General features: G+C 38.4%; 1 protein-coding gene across 3 annotated transcripts in view; it reads left to right on the forward strand.

The window, feature by feature from the left end:
- The window catches only part of SNX13 (sorting nexin 13), a 67,558-nt gene extending 44,928 nt beyond the window's left edge, over positions 1-22,630 (forward strand). For 2 of the 3 annotated variants that reach the window (XM_068152481.1, XM_068152483.1), the window contains exons 16-26: positions 53-90; positions 2,997-3,066; positions 5,378-5,550; positions 9,059-9,166; positions 10,132-10,242; positions 11,744-11,905; positions 13,087-13,158; positions 16,068-16,213; positions 17,833-17,901; positions 18,474-18,586; positions 19,059-22,630. In XM_068152481.1, coding sequence (XP_068008582.1) covers positions 53-90; positions 2,997-3,066; positions 5,378-5,550; positions 9,059-9,166; positions 10,132-10,242; positions 11,744-11,905; positions 13,087-13,158; positions 16,068-16,213; positions 17,833-17,901; positions 18,474-18,586; positions 19,059-19,306 — 1,310 coding nt within the window. In that variant the 3' untranslated portion in view covers positions 19,307-22,630. The remainder of the gene's footprint in view (positions 1-52; positions 91-2,996; positions 3,067-5,377; positions 5,551-9,058; positions 9,167-10,131; positions 10,243-11,743; positions 11,906-13,086; positions 13,159-16,067; positions 16,214-17,832; positions 17,902-18,473; positions 18,587-19,058) is intronic. The other variant, XM_068152482.1, reaches the window with a different exon arrangement.
- The last annotated feature ends 4,511 nt before the right edge of the window (positions 22,631-27,141 follow it).

The following is a 27,141-nucleotide window of genomic DNA, read 5'->3' on the forward strand; positions in this document are numbered from 1 at the left end:
AAAAATAATCTTCTAACCTGTTTTTAATTTTCCCCTTCCTCACTGCTCCCAGAATCTTTTAATGGATCTCCTACTGGCAGCATAAATCTGGTAAGTGCTTGAATTTTTAATTTATTTATTTTTTTTCCCAACAGTAGGGGAAGTGTAATAAATTGATTTAAATTAGGTATGTTTACAGGTTTTAGCTCACTGCAGTATAATTTCTGAAAAAGTTCTTGAATCAAATTGAAACACATATGGTATGAATTTGTAAAATCTGTCCCTTTTGTGCTGCTTTCTCTGTTCAGTGCAATTTTTGCATTGTTTCTTCACAAAGATGGTAATGATGTCTAGTTAACTCATGCAAAGTATACTTTATTATTCCTGTTAGAGTTCTCTAAATAGGAATAAAATTGGAGTTAGGCCACAATAAGTGAGAACGAATGCTTTGAAATCTCAAAGGATTAATTTCAAATAGACTGTAAATGAGGCATTTAATGTTTTATTTATATTTTTTTAAAGGTTGATATTTATTTTTGAGGTAGGACTTTATTTGGGTTAGGTGTTTAGAAAATGAAGATTCATATTTAGAACAATGTGACCAATTCAAGTTCAATTTTTTGGATGTTTTTTTTAACAATTCCTGACTGAGTCAGTTAATATTTGAAATGTGCTTCTGCATGAACTCATGGTTGCATATGTGTGAAGAGAACTGTATACTTCTTCCAAATAATCTGTCCCTCCATAGATCTTACTGGGTTTAAAACATTTCAAACTGAAAATGGTGGTCATCTGCTGCTTAGTTTCATGTGGCCTTTATAAACCAAGGGAAAAATGTGTAAAACCTTCACCAGTCAAAGAAGGAATACAAATAAATGCTTGCATGGGAAAATTCCAAGTCTTGGGTTTTGCTGTACCCTTTTCACAATACTACCTTTATTGTTTTTATATAGTGATGAACCTTATAGCAGAAATGTATAATAAATCTCTGTTTATGCAGAAGAACTCTCTTGCTTTCTGCTGTCCATGTTGTTCAGGGGTTTCAGTGCTTTTACAGGTGTTTGAGTACTGGTAGATGAGTTTTTCCTGGCCGAATTCCATGTCAAGAGTAAATTTCTGTACACATAATTTAGCTCCCTTGTGTCAGTCAGTTACATGAAGAAAAATAGACCTTGGAAAGGTTACTTCAAAGGTCAGAGAATTTCTGTACTTTCAGCTAATGACAATGTATTATATAAGACTGGGTTGTGGTGTGATATTTTTGCTTTTTAATTACTTATATTCCTGTGACTACAGCTAATGCCAAAGATATTAGAGTATATTAAATATGAACATGTGTTATCTGTTCAAATTTCAACCGTTTCATTTATTTGTGTTAATCATTGCTGTACAGTGCCTTGCCACAGCAATTAACTCTTTCCTTAAGTTTCTATCGCACGATACATTGCCTGTGGTTTATGTTTCCACTGTAAGAATGTATTTTAAGATTATTTGGAAGAGGGGCTCAGAGCTCTTTTGAGGAGAAGTTATTTTACAAAATTTTCTTCATTTCTGCCTTTGACACATTAAAATACTAGATCAAACCATTAAGGTGTGTTTGGAGTGGTATAAAAGCAATGTAAATATTTAGAGACTCTTGCAGATTTCATCTGAATGGATCCATGACTGAGCTTTACATACTGCTTTTTGTTGTGGGTTTGGGATAAAGGCCCAGCCTTCTCCCTCCACAAAGTGAAGGAAAAAAATTACCACAGCTAACCGCAGCCGGATGAGCAGAGGAACGCTGTATTTACAAGCAGGTTTAGTGTATGCAGGGTATATATACACAATGTACACTATTTACAATATATACACAGAAATATACAGCAAAGTAACGCAGGAATGAGATTCCCCTCCCCCTGCTGGAGGAGGGTTCCCCCCCTGTATCCCCTTCTCTCCCCTTTTTTCCCCAGAGAGGGTTAGAAAGAGAGGAAAGGAGCAGTTGTTAATTAAAAGCAGTTATAAATTAGAGCAAAATGTTAGTAGGTTTGCAGGCCTCACGCTTATCAGTCCAAGGTCAGTCTGGCAGAGAGCCTAGAAGCCACAAGCTGTGAAAAGGGAGGAGGGAAAGTGCAAACGGAGTAAAGTCTCAGCTGGACTCAAAACTTAAAGCTGCACTCTACCAATCCACCAATGAAATCTGTTTAGACCTGTCCTTTGTTTATAAAACATTCAGCCACAGTGTCCCTTTCTTAAAGGCACAGCCTCAAACGGTCACACTTTTGCGTTGAATAAATACTTACACAGGTGTTACATAAGCAAGACCTTGAATGGTAGCAAAAAATGGCTGGACTGAACCTCTAGCAGTCATTTGTCAGCTTGAACCCTATTCTGTTATCAGGAAGAGAACTAAACTGTCAGAATGGCAATGAAGGGAAGCAGGAAGACAAGAAATAATGCTGATTTTTAAAAGTAACTGTAATTTAGTATTATTTGCTGTGAAATAGTAATATTAGAGAGCAGTTGACTGTTAGTTGTTGTCCTCAATAACATCCCTTCCATCTTACTGATAAATCCTAGACCATTCAGAATATCAAGCACTTAACCCAAGCTTCCACAAATGCTTGCCAGTCGTCAGTCTCAGTTGATATTCTGCTCCTAAATTTGAACACTGCAGTACAGAACACCCCTAACAGGCTATTGGTTTCCAAGGGTGACTTGGACATAGACTGGGTCAGAGAAAGTACTGTAGTTGTATTAGAGCTGAGCTCTGAAATGGATGTGGCATGTACGTTAGAGTGATTGCAAAACTGCAGCTGGTGGGGAAAAATAAGGACCTTACATTCTGTAGAAGAACAGCTTTGGTAACCAGGTAATACAAACACACATTTGCATTGTTACAATGCTTTAAGCTATTCTATTAGTGTAGTGAAAGTTTGAAAATTAAGTAGGTGAATCAAAACCATCTCTCAAGACATATCTGTGATCTTACTTCCTGTTGCCTGTGTCTTGTCTCCCCTCTCTCCCCCACCTTGCAGTCCTTGGATGACCTTTCAAATGTCCCTTCTGATGAGACTGTTCAACTCCATGCATATATCTCAGATACTGGTAAGTGACTCTGTTATGATGGCTGCTTACTTGTTTTCCACCATTTATTTTGATATTAAAGACCCTTGAAATCCTAATGCTTTCATTTATTTTAACCTCATGAAACATTTGAGCTCATATTTTCCATGGAAGGCCGTACAGAATTGGTGCTGGAGGTCACAGACTGTATATCTGTACTTAGAATCTGATTTTATTTTTGTTGTTCCTGATACTAAATTTCATGTCTCTGGAGAACCATTAGTTAAAGTTAGTATTAAGTAGCATCTATTTTAACAACTATTTAAAGAACAAGTTGTGAAAGATGTCTGTCTAGTCACACTTCTAACTTCTTGACTGTTTACTACTTTTAACTTTTTCCCCTATGTTTTGTGTTTCTGTATTGACTTAGCTTAATGTAAGATAGTAACTTCAGTCCTTACAGTGGTGACATTTTTGGTTATCTTTTGAAAAATCAGCCTAGTGATAAATAAAATGTCTTTATTGTGTAATTGTAAATAGCAAAGATACCCCAGATACTATTTGTAAATATTCTAGTTAGATGAGGTCACACTGGGTAAATTAAATTATGAATTGATCTTTGGATATTTTTGTTTTGGTAGATTTTACTTCTCAATAGGCTTTCAAATCTGTGCATTTGTATAGCAGACAGTTGGGTTGTGAGCAGGAATTCAACTACTTGACATTTTAATTAAACTGTTACTCCAACCTAGTGTGAGACCATGGTGCAATCTGAGTCTCATGTAGTCAGTCCTCAGAGATGGAGAAAAATAATTCAAAAGTTAAGAATCACAATTTTTTAAAAAATAAAAATGGCATGTGCTGTTTTTTCTGAATTAAACTTGGAAGTTTAATTTTGATATGAGAAAAAAAGGTAAACATGAAACCACACAAATTACCATAAACTCGTGATCTTGATGGCAATGTGTATTAATAACTATCAGCTTGACTGTGAACCTATAATACTCCAGTGGAACCAGGGAATATTACAGAATGTTAGTGGTTGAAAAGGATCTTCAGAAATCATTGTCCAAGCCCCCTGCCAAAGCAGCATCACCTGGGGCAGGCCACACAGGAACAGATGCAGGCTGGCTTCAAAAGTCTCCAGAGAAGGAGACTCCACAACCTCTCTGGGCAGACTGTTACAGTGCTCCATCACCCTCACAGTGATGAAGTTTCTCCTGATGTTGAAGTGGAACTTCCTGTGTTCTAGCTTATATCTGTTATTCCTTGTCCTGTTATTGGGTACCACTGAAAAGAGTCTGTCCTCTTCCTCTTGGCACCCACTCCTCAGATACTTATAGACATTAAAAAGATTCCCTCTCAGCTTCTCTTCTCCAGACCAAACAGTCCCAATTCTCTCAGTCTTTCTTCATAGGAGAGGTGTTCAAGTCCTTTAATCATCCTTGTAGCTTTGTTGGATTCTCTCCAGTTGATCCTAGTCTTAAATTTGGGATCCCAACACTGGATACAGTATTCCAGATGTGGTCTCACCAGGGCAGAGTAGAACCTCCCTAGACCTGCTTTACACACTTTTACTAATGCAACTCATGGTACCATTGGCTTTCTTGACCTTGAGGGCCCATTGCTGTCCCACAGATACCTTACTGTCCACTAGAACTCTTTCTCTTTAGAGCTGCTTTCCAGCAGGTTGATCCATAATCTGCACTGGTGCCTAGTGTTATTTCTCCCCAGGTGCAGGGCTCTACGCTTGTCCTTATTGAGCTTCATGAGTGTATGTACAAATGTACAGGTTCATGTTGAAAGATATTAAACTCTGTCTCTCCCTCTTCGCCTCATTTTCAAACAAGAAATACAAGTCCCTGTTTTCTGGGAGTACTTTTTTATCTTCTAGTTAATAATGAACTGCTGATGTTAATAACAAAATAAAATCCTTGCTAGCACTGCCTTTTGTATTCAGAGTGTTGGTTATGGTTAAAGTACTTTGCAGACTGGAGTTTCTTCTGGTTTCACAGTTGCCTTTCACCCACACCTTGAGTTTGTTAGGTTAAAATTATTTTACACAGGATCTACTCACTATTCTTATAAGTTGAAAACCTTTCTATTCTTTCCTTTGCATGTCAGTGAGACTTGTGTGAGGCTGCTTAATCTCTATATTTAAGTTTACTTAAGTTTCTAGAGGGTATGACCTCTAGAGTGTTCTGGATAAAGGGATGGCTTATTCTTCTGCTTGCATGTCCATTTTTGTGTCTCAAGTCTGTCATTCCGGACATTTCTTCGCTTCACGTTTGTGTCCTTTCGTCTTCCTTCTTTCTGTTTGTTCCCTTTTTTATTTTTGTTTTCAAACTACTAGTTTATGCTGACTATGACCCATATGCTGTGGCAGGAGTGTGTAACGACCACGGCAAGACTTACGCACTGTATGCCATCACAGTCCACCGGCGAACTCCAAACGGCGAAGAGACGTGGAAGACATATCGACGCTACAGTGACTTCCATGACTTTCACATGAGGATCACTGAGCAGGTAAGTGACCTCAGAAAAATCTTTCAAAGAGTTCTTTGAAAGGTGCTTTTTTCTGTCTGATGGTATGGCATGAGTATTGGCTTTGAGAATCAAAGAGACTGGAGAATTGGAGTTGCAGGACTGCATTATTTTCCACAAAAGAGCACTTTTGTAACGGTTTATATCATAGCAGTGTTCATACTGAGCAGATTACAGGTCCACATTTATGTGGTTTAGTATCTGGTAACTGTAAGTCTAACTTAGCTTTTTGCCCCACATCCCTTTTGCTTAGTTTTACTTTAAAATCATAGAATGGTTTAGGTTAGAAGGGACCTCCAAAGGTCATATAGTCCAAACCCCTGCAGTGAGCAGGGAGATACTCCATTAGATCAAGTTGCCTAGAGCTCTGTTGAACCTGACCTTGAATATCTCCAAGGATGGGGCCTCAACTACCTTCTTGGGCGACCAGTTCTAGTGTTCTACTACCCTCATGGTAAAGAACTTCCTTCTAATATCTAACCTAAATCTGCTCTTCTCTAGCTTGAAGCCATTGTGTCTCATTTGACCACTAAACAGTCTCTCTCCAGCATTCTTGTATGCCCCCTTCAGATACTTGAAGGCTGCTATCAGGTGTTCCCGGAGTCTTCTCCAGGCTGAACAACCGCAGTTCCCTCAGCCTGGAAATATTGATCTCAACTGTTGGCATAGTTCATCTGTTACATTTGTCACAGAGAGTAAGGGAAAAAAAAAACCCTGTGTTTGGGAAATAGGTATTTAGGTTTTTAAGTGAAATGTTAAGGAAATGTTAACTAAAACTGTGAAGTGTCAAAAGGGACAGCTGTTTGCAGTTCAGTGTCCTGCTAGACAGACTGCCTTTTATTGCTGTATTTGTATTCTCAAACTCTTAACCTTTCTAAAATGGAAGGATTAAAAATAGAGACTTGTAAGTCATCGGCTGGTACAAAGAACATGCTGACACAAAGTGTTGAAAACGTGGTGCTTTTAAGAGAAGAGGGTGGAATGCTTTTAAACCAAGCCTTGGGAGAAGTCAGATTCAGCTGTGTAGTTTCTGAACTAGCCAAAAGTGTAGGATTGCATCCCTCTGCCTTTTTATTAATAGATAGATGTAGAAATCAAATTCTGTGCAGGTAGAGGCTAGCACTGTGAAATCACAACAGCAGTAAAAATGGAAAAGGCTTTATTAAAAACAAACACTGTGTTGAATATTTGTATTATTATAAGCCAGGTCTGACACTCTTGAATTTCAGATTCTCTTAGTGTGCTGCCAAATTTTACATAGGAATTTTTGTACTCCTCTTCAAATTTATTACCTTGTTTTTATTCTTCAAAACAGTTAATTAAAAAAACTAAACAACCTGACCTGTTGATAAAAGGTGTAAGTTCCTTGACCTTACAGTGAGTTAATAGAATAGAATAAACCAGGTTGGAAGAGACCTTCAAGATCATTGCATCCAACCCATTATCCAACCTACCTAATCAACTAACCCATGCAACCAAGCACCCTGTCAAGTCTCCTCCTTAACACCTCCAATAATGGTGACTCCACCACCTCCCCAGGCAGCCCATTCCAATAGGCAATCACTCTCTGTAGAACTTCTTCCTAACCTCCAGCCTAAACCTCCCCTGGCACGGCCTGAGACTGTGTTCTCTTGTTCTGGTGCTGGTTGCCTGGGAGAAGAGACCAACCTCTGCCTGTCTACAACCTCCCTTCAGGTAGCTGTAGAGAGCAATAAGGTCACCCCTGAGTCTCCTCTTCTCCAGGCTAAACAATCCCAGCTCCCTCAGCCTCTCCTCATAGGGCTTGTGTTCCAAACCCCTCACCAACTTTGTTGCCCTTTTCTGGACTCGTTCCAGCAAGTCAACCTCCTTCCTAAACTGAGGGGCCCAGAACTGGACACAGTACTTGAGGTGCGGCCTAACCAGTGCAGTGTACAGGGGCAGAATGACCTCCCTGCTCCTGCTGGCCACACTGTTCTTGATGTTCTGCTGATATGGAGCAATCTTTTCAAATGAACCTACCAGTAAATGACTAGGTAGAAAAATCAAAGAAGCAAAAATGTACAGAATCTGAAAGCTCAAAAACATCTTGTTGCTAATCTCAGTTCTTTTGAATTTACAGAAAATTGAAATGTTATCCTCTAACACTAAGATTGTAAAATATAAAAAAATTCTCATGCTTCATTGTAGCATCTCAGAAACTACCAACTATTGTACTTTGTTTTGACAATAAAATAGGCATTCCTACACAATTTATAGGTTTGGTTGTTTTTTCAGAGAAAATAGTTACTTGATCCAAAAGGGAATTGAAGGTAACTGTATACAGTACCTGTATGAGATGTTTTCCTTAAAGTACAGAGTAGATTCACACTGGTTTCTTTAGTCAGTAGTGTAATAAATATCATTTGAAATACATATCTATATTTAAACTAGAGTCTGTTCTTTGCTTACATTGCTTCTGTTTAGCTACAAGTATCCAAATAAAAACTAGACCATCTTCAGTTATTTTCCTGTATGACCTGTATGCAAGGGCAATGTATTTGGAAAGTTGGAAATATGCTTTGGGGCTTCCTCAGGCCATAAATGCAATGTGAGCTTTGTGACCTTCCAGAGTTTAATAATGTCTTTGCAATAGCCACCTTGCAGGGACTGAATGAAATCAGTGTCTCATTAAATTTGTAATTTCATGGCAGCCCTTAGAGAGAAAAGAGTGCAACCTTTTTCTAGGTTGTTCCTTAAAGCCTGGACACTACTCTCTCTGCCTCCTTTAGACTTCCTGTAAATGATAAGTAGTATTCTAGATTCTGTATGGATAATCCTGAATCTTTGAATTTTATACTTGTTGCTTTTTAGTTTTTGTGTGTTGTAGCAGGTATGTTCAACATTCTTAAGTGTTAGGGCCTCTTCTTTCCCTGCCACTTCCCTTGAACCCCCGTTCTTTCTGTAAAACTGGAGCAATGTCAGCCAGTGCCAATCACTATCATTACCTGGAGAAAAGGTACAGGTGATGGCATAGCAAGCATGGGACCATAAACTGTGCATGAAGCTAACCACTGCAGGGATACAAACCTAATCATTTCCTTGCTAGGTTTGATCAGGAAATGCAAATCTTTCTAAAACATCTTGCCTTTCAAGTTCTCTCAGTATAATCTAATGACCTTTCTAACGTCTGCACAAATAATAATGCTAAATCTTGATCCTAAACCTTCTTGCCCTGACAACAGGAATAATTTGCATGCTATGCTAGTCTGTATTTCCAAAGTGAGTATCAGATGCCTATTCAGAAATTAAATTTTGCCCATGATAGTCTCCTGAGAGTTTGTGTGTGTGTGCTTGATGGCTTACCTTTCACTTCAAGAAATCTAGTTCTGGACTTGATGCAGAAGTTGTCAGGCGTTACATAGTAGATAAGAAGAGGTGGCTATAGTGACCTCTCTAGTTTCTGACCTGATACAGTCATTTGAAACTCTCCAAAAACAGTAAAAAAGAAATAAAAATCTCTCTTTTCTAGTTTGAAAATCTTGCAAATATACTGAAACTTCCTGGCAAAAAGACATTTAACAATATGGACAGAGAATTTTTGGAAAAGAGGAAAAAAGATTTAAATGCCTATTTGCAGGTAAGGTGTTACGGGGTTTTGTTGGTTGTGTTCTAGGTTGGAGTTCTTTTTCTCTGAGGCAAGAAAACATGCTACCAAGAAAAAGTTGTGTTGTAGGTGAGCAACATACAAACTTCATATTATCTACTAAGTTTGCCTTTTCTTTGTTTTGTTTATGCTCAGCTGGTTCTGACCCAGCTTTTCTGAATTGGTGAAGTTTCAGCTGTGCTGGTTTTAGGATCTAGACCACTGAACTAACTTCCGTTGTGGTCATGTTTGTGGTTACTGTCCTTTCTTGCATAAGAATTTGTGTGGCATGTGCTCTGGGAGTGTTGCACAGCCACAAAGCTACTCTCCTCAGATATGGCTTGCATGAGACCAGCTACAGTAATTCACTTGTCTGACACTTCATAGGGACTTTCTATTCATTTAGTGCTAAAATTAAGCAAATGAATGGATACTTTAATAAATAATGAATACAAATAAAAGTCTGTGAAATGTGGTTCCTCTGTTTAGAATCCTAAGGTGTTGGTTTTTTTTTTTCCTGTTGAGATGTGTTACTTTTTTTTTATAGCAATATCTTTACAGTCACGGGTTTGTGTGTTTTTAGTTTGTTGTTTTGGTTTTTGTTGTGGTTGTGTGGGTCGGGGTGTGTTTGTCTGTGGGTTTTGTTTCTTTTTGTTGTGTTGTTTGTGTTTTCTTTTTCACTTGAATTTTAGAGGATGTTTGAGTGGTCATTTTTGAGTTTGTGGGTATTTTTATGTGAGATGCTGTGATTAACATGCTAGTTAGAATTACTGGAATTACCAAGAAATATGTTATTTCCCTCTTGAATAGTGTAATGTTGGAATAAAGTTTAGACAACAGGTTCCAAAGTATATTGCATAATGCACTGTCTCTGTGCATGGGCAACTTTGAGTGAATTGAATGATGTGGCCTTTTTCATTATTTATTGAAAAATATCTTTTCAAACTTGTTTTGCTCAGCTCTTGTTAAATCCTGAAATGATGAAGGCTTCTCCAGCTTTAGCCCATTATGTGTATGACTTCCTGGAGAATAAAGCTTACAGCAAAGGGAAGGGAGATTTTGCACGAAAGGTAAGAATGTCTTGCACTCTCAAAGAAACTTCATAGCAGTTATTAGTGCAGTGATTGCAATAAGCAGAGATGTTGAACTGATACTAAACAGCTATACAGCACTTTCAAAACAATTTGCAAATGAGCTGCTTTAATGTGTTAAGTGGCAAAATATCTGAGGACATATGGAAGCAAAGATTCTCCGTTTTTATAGCAGCTAAATTTAGTTGTATGACAACAGAGTAAGTTTTTCAAATTAGAGATGATATGTTGCACAAAGGTTAATTTGTGTTCATGGAAAGTTAATTTCTGTCAGGCATCTTGTGATTTTTGTTGTTGTTACGTGTGTGTTGGTTTTTTTCTTTCTCATTCCTTCTGATTTTTCGGTTCTTTCTCTGTATTTGCTGCTGTTACCATGTGCTCCACTCTCCAATCCAAAAGATAAAATGCATTTCCCTCCAAAAACACATTACATGTTTAGCCATTGTAACTGTTCAGAACTCTGAGCTGTCCATCTTGTTTCCAAGCCACCAGAATCCTCTTCAGACAAGTGATCCTTTGTTTAGTTGACCAGTTTGTGTGGGCATCTGCTTTGCCAATACAGCTAAACTTTTTAGTGACTTTGATATAAGAAGCATCTGCAACTATATTGTCATTTCAAGTTGTTGTTCTTCCCATATTTCTGGAGTATGATAGTGAAACAGTGAAATATTTGTTGAGGTTTATGTAATGTCTGAGTAAGATTTGATATCTCGCTCAGGTGGCTCAGTTGGTAGCGCATAAGACCCTTAATGGGAAGGTCATGAGTTCAAGGCTGCAGTGGGCAGTAGTGTCCTCCCTACTCTAGTCATGAGATCTGTGGTGGCAGGTTGGACTTGATGATCTTTGAGGTCTCTTCCAACCTTAGGAATACTGAAGTTCGCCATGTAATGCTGTGTACTTCCCTTTCTGTCTCTGAGAAGTGTCACTGATTTCCCATCATACAAGCTTCTTCATAAATTTAAGGGCATCACACTAGTATTTGTGCCTCTGGACAGAATATAGAGTATATACTGAAAGAAAAATTGTAACAGTTTCTATGGAAATGCTATATTTTTAGTTATTCTTGCCATGATATTACTGCACATTATTCCATTACTGTTCAAAAGAGGCATATTCCAAAGATGAGGAATTGGAAGCCCAAAGTGAAACATCTGGAGCTTGGCGGGGAGAAATGGCATTGAATGGAGAAGAAAAGGAAAATAAATTCAAGCTAAGAAAAGCTGAGGAATGGGAAATTGAAATGACACAGGGAAAAAAAAATCTCTTGAACAATATAAATAGTTACAGTAGGCCATAAGGAACAGGAAATACAAATTAAAGTAAGGCTCAAACTTTATCCTGCATTCTGTACTGAAGTTCACCAATTTGAGTTGTTGTTTATATTGTTGTTCTCTGGAACTGTGAGATACTTCTCATAGTGCATTAATATGCTGGTGTCCTCATAGATTATGCAATTCTGGTTAAACATCTTCCTCTTCAGATGGACACATTTGTAAACCCACTGCGTAACTCTATGAGAAATGTATCAAATGCAGTCAAGTCTCTCCCTGACAGCCTGGCAGAGGGAATGACTAAAATGTCAGACAACATGGGTAAAATGTCAGAGAGACTGGGACAAGACATAAAGCAATCATTTTTCAAGGTAAGAAAATATTTGGTAGTTAATAACTACTAGTGAATAATAGGAGGCTAGCAATGGACTCACTTTAACTGATACTGTGTACTAGAATGAAGTCAAGGCCTTAGACAGGAAAGCAGTCTGGTTTGTAACCGTACTCTTCATGAGGTTCAGCAGTCATTGCAGTACAACAGAGGGAGTTCTCTTTGCTGTTAATTAACACATTTTAAGATGTCATCTACGGACTATTACAGTGCTCCTTCTTCACTTAATTCAGTGCAGCCATTTGAGAAGAATGAGTGTGTCTGGTATTTTTTTTACCAGTCATTTTCATAAAGCCAGTTTGCTGCATCTGCTGCTTTCATTAGGAAGAAATAATATGATGAAACTTTGAATAACGAGATAACTTCTTTTCTGCTTATTCCTGCTGAGATCTGTTTTTAATTCATTAAAATTCTCTTTCTCTTTCCTGCTGCCTTTCTTGATCTTTTATATTCCTAAAATGTAGTTCCTTAGAGGTGATGAATGGTAGCATGATATGTAGAGGTCCTATGAAAGTAGTAATCATCCTAACATGTCCATCTTAACTTCCTTGCCCTCCTCTCCCTGTGTGTAGCTGTAAGGTCTGTGATCAGATACTGTGTTACCAAACCAGTTATATGTGGCAGATGTAGAACAGCAACCAAGATGAGTCAACCCTTAATCCATGAAAGGGAATAATAAATCTGGATTGTAGGGGATGGATTGTTTTGTTGTGGGGGTTTCTTCCATTGCTTGAGATAAAATGATTGTCTCTGAACTTCCTCATTGCTGGTTAATTCTCTGCTGTGTGACTAACTTCGCAGTTAGGCTCACTGGAAGCCCATGACTAGGCAGGGCTTAAGATCAAGAGGAAATATGAGAAGAAATATCAGTCCTGTAGGAGTTTCTTAGGAGGTTTACAGTTGAAGCACTAGGCACTTGAGAAACACACACGGATTGTTTTTAAAGGCGTTGATAACTTTGAGAGATGTAGGAGAATACCTCCAGGCTTTGTGCTGGAAGGTGAAAGGACTGCTGTTTATTAATCTGCAGTAGTATGTTACTGACTTTGGACCAGATATTTGGTTTTCATTTCGATAACCATATTGATTACAAAATGAATCTGATTTATTGGTATTCTTAAATATTTTTTACTTCATAAGCATTACCTTTTTTCATTGTAGGTGCCTCCTTTGATCCAGAAAACCTATTCAGATCCTGACCATTGCCGTGTTGCAGCAACAATTGATGACAATGTGAGTCTGACGTTTATCATGCCAAAGCTGACATCTCTAAAACCAAGTTGAGCTGCATATTTTATGTTACACTGTGTATTTATTAGTTTCTGATATTCTACTAGGCCCTTGCAGTTCTTGACTTCATTAAAAAGACATTTACCTTCTTACTTACAGAGCATCTCTATTAGTACTAAAATGGTCTGAGCGATTACACAATCACAGAGTGTACATTCTACTGCTACTGTGTTTTATGTTCAAAGAGAGTGGGATACCAGACTGCTAACATCATTGGCATATTATGGATTCTAATTTCTGATGTGACCATTTAGAGAGCATCTGTTTAATGGATCAGAAGTAGTACTTGCTATGTTTTTATGGGAAAACCTTGAGAATGGGTTTGTGAATAATAAACCTGGAGTATGTGGGCTACCTAAAATATATGTAGCAGTAATATTGATAACTTGAAAGTGAAGTTTAAGCTCTTACTGCTGTTTTGCTATAGTTTTGCTTGAAACATTGATCATACATGGGAAAATAATTGGAAGAAAATATTTTCTTTCTTAAGTAGGACAGAAAGGCCATAAGATTACCAGTGATTAAGTGCAATTTGCTATGGTCACAAATCTGCACCTGTTCTGCCCTTCTTGTTTTGGGGTTTGGGCCACATCAAAGCATTCCAGTTTGTCTTGTGTGCAGAACAAGACAATGTTCTGCTATGCCTGTGCTATGCTACTATGGCCTAATAGATGTATTTTCATTCAAATAACATAACTTTGAGGAGTTCTGGCTTTTCTTCCCCCTCCCTTTTTTTTTGTCACTAATTTGTAATTACAAATTGTGGTGGGTTGAAATCCCCACCCCCCAACATTAACTTTGCCAGACCAGCTCAGAATATATTTCTAATACTCCTGTGGCTTCACATGGGCACAACTAACATCACTGAAGTACATGAACTGCTTCTCTACTCACATTTATCATAGTATCAGTCAGGGTTGGAAGGGACCACAAGGATCATCTAGTTCCAACCCCCCTGCCATGGGCAGGGACACCCCACACTACATCAGGCTGGCCAGAGCCTCGTCCAGCCTGGTCTTAAACACCTCCAGGGACGGGGCCTCAACCACCTCCCTGGACAACCCATTCCAGGGCTTCACCACTCTCATGGTGAAGAACTTCCTCCTCACATCCAGCCTGAATCTCCCCACCTCCAGCTTCATTGCATTCCCCCTAGTCCTATCACTACCTGAGATCCTGAGAAGTCCTTCCCCAGCCTTCTTTTAGGCCCCCTTCAGATACTGGAAGGCCACAGGTTGCTCGCCTCTCATCTATTAATTTTGTCACCTCATAGAAGGCCACCAGGTTGGTCAGGCAGGATTTGCCCTTGGCAAAGCTATGCTGACTGTTCCAAATCACCTCTTCGCTATTCTTCTGAGTCAGTAGTGCCTCCAGGAGGATCTGCTCCATGATCTTTCTGGGCACAGAGGTGAGACTGGCCTGTAGTTCCCTGGTTCCTCCTTCTTACCCTTTTTGAAAATGGGGGTAATGTTTCATTGCTCTTCTGTGAAATTAATAGAAGCTACAATTCTTGATAGCTTCTAAGTTAAGATAGCATTTCTGAAAGGCAAATTTCAAATGTTTTAAGATCTTTGTACTCTCAACTGGTTGTTTTTTTTCAAGATTAATCTCAATTTATAGTCAGACAGAAAACACGGCAGTGCAAATGGAATTTTATGTGGAGAAGCAATACTGTAGAAGTGAGGCATGGATCTAGAGAGTCTCCAGCTGGATTATGGATCCACTTCCATTTGTGAATACACACTTCTATACACACTATACACACTTCCAGTTGTGTATAAACATGTACTTGTGTAGTTCACAAAGATATGTCCATGTAGCTATGAGGTATTGCTACTTTTACTGAAGGATTAAGTCTGCTTCACCAAATTACTACTCTGCCAAGTAGAGCTGTATCAAATTTCATATACAAACCAAAATTCTGAAGGTTATGTTTAATTTTAGCTTGCTAGTTTATAAAGTTTTAATAAGTTTAAAGTTTAAATAATAAGTGAAAAAAACCCACCAGGTTCATTTGTTGTTTGAGATATACTTGTGCTCTTTTGTCAATACATCTATAACTCCAAATGGTAGCTGTTTATTCTATATTTTAGGAATATGTAGGCTTGCATTTTGGCATATAAAGAGGCCATGAGAATCTGTTGTTTCTGTAAGAGAAACCTTAGTATCAACAAAGATGAAAATCTAATCCCTTCTCAGTAGAGAATTTAGCAAATTGCCTCTTAAATTTTAATACTGGGGAGAATAATGACAATTACTGCCAAGTGTATGCCATCCATTTTTAAAAGCTTTTGCATAGTTACTGAATCCTCTGGTCTAGAATTTCCATAATTTTTTTTGTAATCCAATCTGTGTAACATCTATTAAATTAGGATGCTGGTGCTTTTCCTAATCTGCCATCATAAAAGCGGTTAGTGGCCATGCAAGTTAATATGATACCAAAATAAACGCTGGTTCATTGCAGTGAAGAATCCTTGTTCTAAGGAGGTTCTGAATTTGCCACAGTGCATCCATAAGAAAAAGTTACCAAAGAAAAGCTCCTTGCAGGTACCAAAGGAAGAGGTCAGGGAGAAGCACTTTCTAGGATGTATTGTTGTAACTTCATTCAGCTTTTGTGCAATAACTGTTTTTTTGTTGTCTTTTAAAATTATTTAAACCTAATTTATATATATATATATAATTTATTATTATTCATCTTTCTTTGCAATTAGTGATGTTCCAGACGTTTTAGGGAAGGTTTCATTGTTACAGCAGTGTTTCTGTCATTGTTCTGCTTCAGAAGTGGCTACTGAAACTACAGCTTTATTCAACTGAAATAAATTTGCTGATTATACTTGTACTTTCTTCATCAGGTAGATGACAATATTCCACTCAGAGTAATGCTCCTCCTTATGGATGAAGTCTTTGACTTAAAGGAAAGGAATCAATGGTTAAGAAGAAATATAAAAAACCTGCTTCAGCAACTTATTAGAGCAACATATGGTGATACAATTAATAGGTACTGGGTTTTGTATCTAGAGTGATTGTGTAAGAGTGTAGAGTGCATCTGTAAATCTGTTTTGGTATTGCTAAGTTAATGTGGTATCTTTTTCTAGCTCTGCATTCATTCCCCTTTGAAGAGCTAAACACAAAACATTGCTGAAAGATGAATTTCAGAAACTCTTGCATGCCAGAGCTTCCAACAGAGCTTTCACTTACCAACAGGAGTTCACATTTCTGTGAATGTAACTTAATGCCGATGGTGTCTACGCCTTTTGCCCTGTGTTTCACACCATGCTTTGTTGTTAGCACTGTTTATTTTCTCCACTACTTCTGTTTACATCTCTTTGATGCCACAGATGATACACTGACACTGTCAAATTATTCGATTACACGTTACTGAGTGTCTGTGTTTCATTTTTACTCTCACTTTAAAAGACTGAAAAGGGGGAAGGGAAAGGTCTCTTAAAGGGTCTGTTCTACCCCCATATTCTCTGTAATTCACATAGACCTTCTTTAATGCAAATTTGTAGTACTAAATAAGGAGTTTTTCTTGCCCTTAGTTTAGAAATCTGTTTCTGAACTTGCCCTTCTAATAATTTGTTTCTGAAAGGTAAATAAAAATGCAGAAAAAAAAAAAATGTCTAGAAACAGGACTGGCACTAAATTGTCACTTTGGATTAGTGCTGCAAATCAAAAGCCTCGTTTCTGGTAGGTGAGAAGTAGTTCCCCATTACTTTTTCAGGACTGTATTTCTCACTATATTATGAATTACCTTTCACAAGTATATTTTTGATCTTTCCATCATCACTGTTAAACATATATGCAGTTCTTGTGGTATCAGTAGTGGTGCTACCATGTGATAATAGCCCTGGGTGGATTTCAAATAATTCCTTGTAGCCATGTGGCAATTATCTTGACACCTTGTGCTTCTGAAAACACGCTGCCTTGGCCAACATCTCTTGAATTCTTACTGCTGTTTTGTTATTCCTTTGATTCAGCAGTCATACCTTGTGCTAGTAGACTGTTGGGATTTAATGGCATTTTGCAGCAGAATTGGGTTTTTCTGCTTCTAAATTCAAATTAAGGGAAATAATCCTGGGATTATGATGATACACAGATGCATACTAGATTTGGATGTTGAGTGTTGGCGAACAGAGGTCAAAGTTTATGTTCAGTCTCTATCTCCTGTTAAAGACATGAATAACTGCTATGATCTGTATATCTCCTGTTAAAGGCAGACATGAGTAACTGCATAGGTAAGTGTGGTAACTTGACATTTTAAGTAGGTTGCTTGCTTACAGAAACAACTTGACAAGAGCTCCGTGATGAGCAATGCTCTACGAGCAGAGCACTTACCTAATGCTAATGGGAGATGCAGCATCAATTTTCAATCCTGTTTAGTCATTTGCTCTAAAAGAAAAAGGCTTTAGCTTAAGGACTGCTCAGTGTGTTTAAATTTTCATCCTGACAGTCAGTGTTTGCCTTTCTTACTGTGTGTTTTTTTTTTTTAACGGAACTTAAGGAGTTAGAGAAAACGGCAAGTATGTTTTTGACTTAGCACTCTTTAAAATGCTATACTTGTTTGTTCTCTGTTGTCAAAATTAAATGGGAGACACTTGTTGCTTTGACTTTTAGAAAAATAGTTGATCATGTTGACTGGATGACATCTCCTGAGCAAGTAGCAGATGCGGTGAAACGCTTCAGGTACGACGATAAGTACTTGGCCAGTTGTTGTCTAATTGCTGTGTATCCTTCCTGTTCTTTTTCTGTGTTACTGTACAGAATTCTAGTTCAAGGGTGCAGTGCTTTTACTTTCTCCCACTTGACACATAAATTGTCATATGAAGAATACTTTTGAGTTTTCTCCTCTTCCTCAGCTTTAGCTTGTTGCTAGGTTAACTACTCTGAGATCTAATGAAGCACTAAACCTATGCCTAGAGTCTGTGACAACACAGACTGTTAAATACAAATCTTAGATATATTACGTCTAACAACTATGTTACATATAATGCTTGTGGTGTGATAATTTTTAGTTTTCTTTCATCTGATCCCCATGTTAAACTGTGTATGATAGCTGCTGGTAGGTTGAGTGTATTCTACCTCTTGCTTTTGGTTTCTTCTTTCACCTTTTCTCATTTCTCATACTTGAAGTGTGTGTGTTAAGTTGTGTGCAAATTACTTTCCTGTATTTGTTTTGAAATAGCTCCGAGGGATTAAAAAGAGCTTTCCCCTTGATAAAATTTTAATGTGTTTTGACAGATTTGTTTTTGTTACAGAGATGCTTTTTGGCCAAATGGCATTTTAGCAGAGACTGTTCCACGGAGGGACAAAGCTATTAGAATGAGAACAAGAGTGGCAGGGAAGACCAAATTACTGGAGGTAATGCCAGGTAAGCAAGTCTGGGATTGAAGCTTAATAATTCTTACCGTATATTATTACTAGAATTAATGTCAGTATTCTTGTTGGTTGTTGACAAGAAATGTCAACATCTGAAATACATTTGAATTAAAAAGGGGTTTTTTTTGATTATTTAAGCACTGAATAATGTGAATACTATGACTTTGCAGCTCTAGTTCTTTTAGAACTAAGCCAGTATTTTGTTTGACTAGAGGATTTCAGTTTGCACAGAAAACCTATATTGCAGCACAGCATGATTTCATGTAAAATAGCATATATAAAATTAAGGAATCATCAGAAAGCCTTTCTGCTGTAGGAGACCTTCTAGTTTTGTCATGTTATGTACTGTAGAGACACTCTTGCTTCAAATTTCCAGCTATTCGAAAGACTTAATATTCAGTTTGTTGTTAACACAAAATGAGAATTTAGTTTGAACTTCAGTGTAACTGTTTTCATTTTTGTAGATGAACTGAAGCACATCATAGGCGCTGAGACAACACGGAAAGGCATTCTCCGGGTCTTTGAAATGTTCCAGCACGCCCAACTGAATAAGAGAATGGTGTATGTGTTTCTAGAGAGGTTCCTAGAAACCTTATTTCCACAAAATAAGTTCCATGAGCTCTTCAACAAACTGCATTCACGGTCAAAGCAGATGCAAAGGTATAAGCAGAGACTACATTCTACTCAAGCGCCTTCTTTGCAGAAAAGGTGACACTTCAAACCTACTAAGCTGGTGTATGTTTGTCCAGGACTAATTACTTGGACAGATTCTCTGGGGCTTCAAACTCACATGCTGTTACTTCTGCACCAGTCTTCTAGTGTCACATATTAGATAATTAATGCATCTGTAAGACCTGTGGATCTTCTCATCTTCACTTGTAATTCAACCACTACCAAAAGGGTTTGTGTGTCTTGAATAATTTGGTGCGTGTTCATGCAACATTGAGAAGAATATTAGCCCGATATAGAAGAATGCTGATTCTTTGCGTTCCTGAGTCGATGTTTTACCAGCAATGAAAAGTGCCAGACTGTCCAGGTAAAGCACAACTGTGGTGATACAGTGGAAGAAAAGGATGTTTTGGCACTGGGAAATAGTGCAATGTGTGAGAATCAGGTGGAAGTGTTCTGTGTTATAACTGTTGAGGCTCTGTAGGGCTCTTTTAACATTCCTGTAAAGGCTGAGCTAGCAGGAAAAGCAGTCTCTGGAACAGCAGGTTCGTAGGAGAGAGGAGAAATAGTTATTGTCCCATCATTAAAAGTACATTTATTAAAGAAAAGTTGAGGTAATGTGGCTTTTATGCTACCTTTACTTCACCTTTCTTGTTTTGAAAAATAAACTAACATTAGATCTAATGGAGATTTTAGTGAAGGCAGAGGTACAGTAGAAATAAACCCTTTATTCAGATTGTTCTGTAGCTTTAAGGGCCATATTCTGCTCTTACAGCACCTGTCATACATATAGTGCATGTAACTTCAGTGGAGAAGGGGCAACGTATTTATGTTCAATTGGTGAACACAGGTCAAGCTGATGGTTGCAGAAGGAAGGGGGTACAAGTTGCAAAAAGGGTAGGCATCACATTAGAAGGAAATTGCACTAAGACATAGTTTACACACAACTCTCCCCTAAAGTTTGAGACTATTTGGATGTCCTACTCAATGGAAAGATTCCTTACCCTTTAGTGTGCAAGCCTCGTATGGAAAAAAAATACTTAAATTAGCTGGTTCCTCACAAGGGCAGGTTTTCATTGGCAAACACCTGGGAGTTCCTGAATGCATCTCAGTGTATATATGAAAATAAAAAGGAGATAAAACTACACTATTTTTTTAAATAGGTTTGTTTTTTTTTAAATTTTTTTTGCATAGTGTAAATTTGAATACAAATCTGACATCCAGGCCCCACAGCCATCTGCTCAGTTTCATTGAAGAGTTTCTGTCCAATTAAAAACTAAGGAACAACTGAAGAATCCTGTTTGGCCACAGCCTATCTCGGTTTGTGTTTCCTTTTTCATAGCCCCCAACTGTCTGAGCACCACTATCTGGGTGACTAGAAAGTAATCCCATGGAGTCCATTTCTTTCCAAACGCTGAACACAGGATAGGATACAGCTGTTGATCAAGGATCCTTATAGGAACTTAGGTCTTAATGGGAACAAATGATCCTTTTACGTGAGGGAGGAACACAGACCTTTTATGAAAGCGTTCTGAGAGAAGACAGAAGGCTCTCAGAGGACCTAGTTAAACAGAGTGAAGCCTCTATATAGATCATTTTTTCTCATGGACTCTATTAATGCAATGTAGCCTTCTATCATACTGCTTAATGATGATCATCTTGTACTGTTAACATTCTCATACAGTATGCATGGGCTCAAGTGCACTTGGGTTTTTTCCTTTATTGCAAAACTAAATACTGTAAATGAAATATCTTTTATAATGCCTAGGAAGACAAGTTGGTAAATATGTAGGAACCCTTCCCCCTTCCTCTCTGCAGGTTCTGTAGAAGTGTGATGATTTAAGTGCTGTTGAATTTAACAAAATCCTTGAGTTCTGTGTAATCAACGTAGCCAGCTCCTATTGTTTACATGCCTCTCTCTGCCTCTGATGCCAGGGTGTTCCAGCGCCCCTGACATCGGACAGATGAAAGGTCGTTCAGCAATTGTTCGTGGCGATATAGTTACTATACCATCCATCCTACCAAATCTAATTTGTCTTTTAAATCACTGAGTTTGTTATGCAGTAGGAAAGGTGGAACTTCAAATACTCTCCTGTCAAGTCTGTGGAACCTCTTTATCTACCTGTAGGTACCATGAAAACTTTCAAGAGAACAGTGATCACGTGCAAATTTGGGTTTTTTTTCCTTTATCTGGTACATTTCTGTACAAAAATAATATCCTTAGGAATGTGAACTGAACATACTACACCGTGTTTATTAGTCTTTTAATTAATGAATTTATTACATATATATACACCTATACACACATTTATACACGTGTGTGTGTGTGTGTATGTATATATGTATTGAAGTTTTGTCTTCTGTATTTAATTACAGAATGTGGCTTCCTAATTCAGTGGTGCCTGTTGGCTGGCAAGAATTATCAGAAGTGAATACTTTTTTTTGTTAAAAGAAGAGTTTATGTCTCTTAATAGTTTTCCTGTTGACAATTTAAAATAGCTGCCCTGTCAAACCACGCAGCCTAATCTACTGGGAAGTCTCCAAAACTGAATGTTCATGTACAGCACTTGAGGTGGCTGGGTGTGTCTTCTGGTCTTTGGGTGCTGGGACTGGCTGCTGAAAATTGTGCCATTGTCAACAAATGCACTTGTTTTAGCCTTAATTATTTTTTAAGAGAAAAGGAGCAATTTAAATTGTCATTTGGTTCATCCTCAAACTTATGCTGCTGGTGTTTGCTAGAACTAAACAATACATTAAGTGCTACCAGAATGTGTACCGAAATAAAACATATGAATTCCACAATCTAAATTTTAATTTTGTGCAATATTTTCATTTACTGCATGTGTATTTGAGTAAGTGTAGAATAAGTGAGTTTTTAATGGTTTGAAGTCTAGGTTAAAAAAAAAAACCAACAACCAAACAACCGTTGTCACAGCTGAACAATTTTGCATTCTGTTGTTGCATTAGTTTAAGGACTTGTTTTAAAAGTCTTTTATCTGTTACTCTGTTGTTAATTCCCTTGTTCTCCATGATCCTTGCTCACCCGAGCAAAGCTCATATATTCCAAGGGAATAATCTGAAGAGCACATCTCATGAATATAGCTGTTATAAATTACTTGTGCATATCATTGTACAGTAAGTGTCAGCTGTGTGCCTAATCGTTCTATTGATGCTTTTCTCCTCCCTTTCCCCCTCCTCTCGTTTCTGTAACAAAAAAATGAACATGAAACAAACTGCCGTGGTCACTTCTGCTGAATAATGGCAGTGGACTCTGAATTTTTTTTTATTTTCTTTTTTGGAGTTTGCCTTTATGTTCTGTCCAATAGAAAGCTAAAAAAAAAATTACACTAATAAAGTATTAACAGGATTGTTATGAGTCTCTGTTTATTCTTAGCATCGCTTTCTCACTAGCAGCTACACGGGTTCCTCAAGTCTGGCAGAAAATACCATTGAAGATAAGAAGACTGCTGGTTAAATAAAACAATCATTCCCTTTGATTAGTTTTGTGTTGTGGTTGGGGGTTTTTATGTTTTATTTTTACTTAAAGCACTTTATAAATTGGTTTTGCTTGCAACAAATTGCTCTCTACAGTCATTTGCAACCAGCATTCTCAGAGTCCTGTATTCCAAACGGACTCGTGCAGAAACAGTGGGACTGGATGGTGTAGCAGTTGGGTTTTTTTTCATGTTGTTATGTGTCTTTAGCTTTTCCCCTGGGTTTATTTTTGCAGCAACTGGATCTACCATGGAACTGCAATTGTTACCCTTGATATATTTATTCCAGCTGTTTCACATTCATCAGAAAGATGTCCTCAGCTACAGAGATGTTAATTCTGTGACCCCAGAGTGAAATGTTCACTGCTGTCACTAACTTAGACACTTTTCATACAGACACATCTAGCCTACTGCCAGTTTTTACTTGCTGAAGCTGTTATCCAGGGATAATTTCAGGGCAAGAAATTAACTCTATTGTAAACTTTAAAGTCTTTAAAACATCTGCCATTTGCTAAGTCAGAGTAGCATGTCTCTGTGGCTTATTTAAGTCCCCAGTCTGTCACCTTATCTGATTTGTTTTGCTTTTCATGTCTAGTGAATGTGTGAGGATTGCTAAAGGTTCTATAAAGTTCAGTAATTAGCATCACACTGCATTGAATTAATTGTCTACAAATTTCATGACCTGTCTCTTGGAGAAAGGAAATTCTACACTGAAAGCAAGCTCATTTTTGTTACGTATTTTGAAAGAAATGAAACTTTATCTTCATGAAACACTTCTATGCCACTGCAGTTTTGTGCACACACAGAGAAATATATTTGAATACTTAATTAATTATTTCATGCCTCATTCAGCAGTTACTCTCTGGTGTTCTCATTTGACATTTTAGAGTTGGAATAGTGCATCAATTAATTCTGAGATTGGTCTTAAGTGGAGAATGAGAGCGTATTGATTTTGTTAGCAGTTGAGCTATTGGGAATGAGGAAAGCAGCTTTCAAAACCTGACTTGCTCTTTCTTACCATAAGTTTCAAAAGTGAGTCCCAAGTAGTCTTTTGAATCTTTGTGCTGAATTGCTTCAGCATGAGGTAGAGAAGCACACTAATTCTGAGTTAAGAGATACTTGGACTAGATGATGTTTCAAGGTCACTTCCAACCCCTAATGTTCTGTGTGTGATATTGATGCTACCAATTTACTGTAGTTTCAGGTAAGATGTTATCATAAAGCCATGGTAAGTGGGAATACTTTAGAACATGCAGATGATAGTTCTGTGAGTTGCTTGTTATTCCATGAACAGAATGGCCAGAACTTGAAAAATTTGTACTACTTAGGAAAAACTTCTTTCCTGAGAGACTGGTGAGGCATTAGAACAGGCTGCCAAGGAGGTGGTGGAGTTGCTATCCCTGGAGGTGTTCAAGAAGCTGTAGATGTGGTGCTTTAGGATATGGTTTAGTGGTCATGCTAGTTGTATTATGGTTGGACTCAATGATCTTAAAGCTCTTTCCCAGCCTTAGTGATTCTAGGATAGTGATTAATAGTCCAGTAAAATACTGGAACAGGCTGCCCAGGCATCTCTGGAGATGTTGAAGATCAGACTCAGTGTGGCCCTGGGCAGCCTGATCTAGTTGGAGGTGTCCCTGCTTGCTGCAGGGGGTTTGGACAAGGTGACCTTTGAGAGTCCCTTCCAATCCAATGCAATCTGCATCTGTGAAAGTGCAAACATCCTTCTGTCCATCTCTTAAGGAACATGACAATTTTGAAATTTAATATGGGTAACAGCACTGCACTGGCTTAAAGATAGAGAGGTTCTGTCTGTAGAAGTGATATAAGCACTGAACTGCATTTTGTGGGAATTATGGATGTTCAGAGCATGGAAATAGCCAAGCTGTTAATACTTTTTCAGTATAAATGCAGAGAAGGACACAGTAAAATCTTGGCTAATAGGAGCTGATGGAGCAATGGAAATGCTGTATTCATGAGTTACTGACTTTGAGCCTGATTCAACTATACATGCTTTTGCCTTCTACTTGGTGGCAGCTCTGTAAGTTAACTGACAAAGAAATTACATTTACTGCTTCTGTTCCTGTGCCTCTCTCTTACCCCCCTGGAGTAATTCAATTGAAATGAATCTTCTTCACTATTAACAGTGCCGTATGTGAGAAAAATTCTGTTGCTTAATGCTAACAGCATGCTGTGTCCTGTGGGTCATTTCAATTCACAAGAGGAATTACAGTAACTACCTGAGATTTTCAGCATTTGCTTAGTGTAATATTTTAGGTTAAAAAAAAGCAATAATTACTCTCCTACTGATATTTTCTTGTGAATTGTGTTTGTAGTAAACCAGACATTGCTATTCCTTCTTGTGCTTCGTAGGTTTTTCTGCAGCAGCTATTGTTTACTCGGTGTAGAAATAAGACTGATTTTGTTATACTGACTGAACTTACAAAACCAATCAAAATAGTTCTAAATACCTTTTAAACACATAAAACACTATTTAAAACATGCTCTGTTTCAGTTACAGGATTGATACATGTGTTTTTCATTCCTTATGTTGGTTGGTTATAACAGAACCAAGATAGTATGCTTCTAAAAGCCAATTTATTTTGAAGGCGATTGCATAGTGCAAGTGTGGAGGGTTGAAGGATGTATGCGGGCAATGCCTTGATGCCCACAAGGAAATGGATGACAAGTGGTGTTCTTCCAGGGTCTGTATTGGCACTGGTGCTGTTCAATATCTTCATCAATGATATAAGCAGGATGATTGAGTGCACCCTCAGCAAATTTGCAGGTGATATGAAGCTAAGTGGTACAGGTGCTAAGTCTGAGGGATGGGACACCATCCAGAGGGACCTGCACAGGCTGGAGAGGTGAGCTGAGGAGAATCTTGTGAGGTGCAATAAGACAAAGTGCAAGGTCCTGCATCTAGGTTGCAGCAATCCTAGGTACCAGTACAGGCTGGGGGATGATGAGACTAAGAGCAGCCCTGCAGAAACAAAGACTTGGGGATATTAATGGATATGAGCCAACAAAGTGCACTTGAAGTGTGGAAAGCAAATCATATCCATGGATACATCAAAAGCAGCGTGGGTGGCAGATGAAGAGAGGTGATTCTGCCTCTCTGCTCTGGTGTGACCTCACCTGGAGTACTGTGTCCAGCTGTGGGGCTCCCAAAACAAGAGAGATATGGACCTGATAGAGCAGGTCCAGGGGCGGGCCACAAAGATGGTCACAGGGCGGGAGCACCTCCTCCTGTGAAGACAAGCTGAAAGAATTTGGGCTGTTTAGCCTGGAGAAATGGAGATTTCAGGGAGACCTTATAGCTGCATTGCAGTATCTGAAGGGGACCTACAGAAAGGCAGAGGAAGGACTATTTAGAAGGGCTTGTAGCAACAGGATGAGGAGCAGTGGTTTGAAACGAGCAGAGCAGATCTAGGTTGGACATAAGAAATCTCTTCACAATGAGAGTGATACAATACTGGAACAGGTTTCCCAGGGATGTTGTTGAGGCCCTGTTCCTGGAGACATTCAAGATGAGACTCAGTGTGGCCCTGGGCAGCCTGATCTAGTTGGAGGTGTTTCTGCTCAATGCAAGGGGATTGGACAAGGTGACCTTTGAGGGTCCCTTCCAACCCAATGCCATCTGTGAATTTGCAAGGTACTCACAGATGGGTAATGAAGTTACTGAGTGCAGTTAGGGTGAAATGCAATAGAGAAGGTGGAATTCCATGTAGAATGCCTCTTGAATTGTAGATGCTACAACAGAAGTCTGATGGTGCAGTTCATACATCCATACCTTTTCCATCCATCTTTCTATTCATTCCTCCTTCTCCCTGCAGAGTGTTTTGGTTATGGTTTATGGCTCCAGAATTCAAGGAGCTTGCTTCTTGCCTTGATTTGCTGCTGACACTTTGTAAGAGTAGTTGATTGTATGAAATGGAAACAAATACTTCAGAAATATTTATGAGTTTCAGTCCCAGACTTCACGAGAGCAAGTTTCAGAGCTCTGTTCTCATTTAATCTAACCCTGAGCCATGTTCCTTTTCTACGTCCCTCTCTCTTTACAAAGTCTTTTATGTGCTGTGTTTTTTGTCAGCTTGTGATGGGCCAACAGATCTGCTTGGTATCCAGGAAGTGAACATGTGTGTATGAGCAGTGCGTGGGGTAATGGAGCAGCAATGAAGGAAAACTGACACACAGCAGGTGTGCAAGGAATAAGCAAAAACATTTTATTATGATAATGATCATGAAACTGAAGGCCAGAGAATGTGAACTATTTCTACAGCCCCTGACATTTGCACCGAGCAGTCTTATGGTACACGCCTGCCATCATCCGTTCAGCTGTGGAGAGTTGTGAGGGGGGAAAAAAATAGATGTTAATTTAGTGCTG

Source organism: Melanerpes formicivorus, unplaced genomic scaffold (assembly GCF_026170545.1).
Source record: "Melanerpes formicivorus ecotype bairdi unplaced genomic scaffold, bMelFor1.0.p_v2 SCAF_23, whole genome shotgun sequence".
Lineage (NCBI taxonomy): Eukaryota > Metazoa > Chordata > Aves > Piciformes > Picidae > Melanerpes > Melanerpes formicivorus.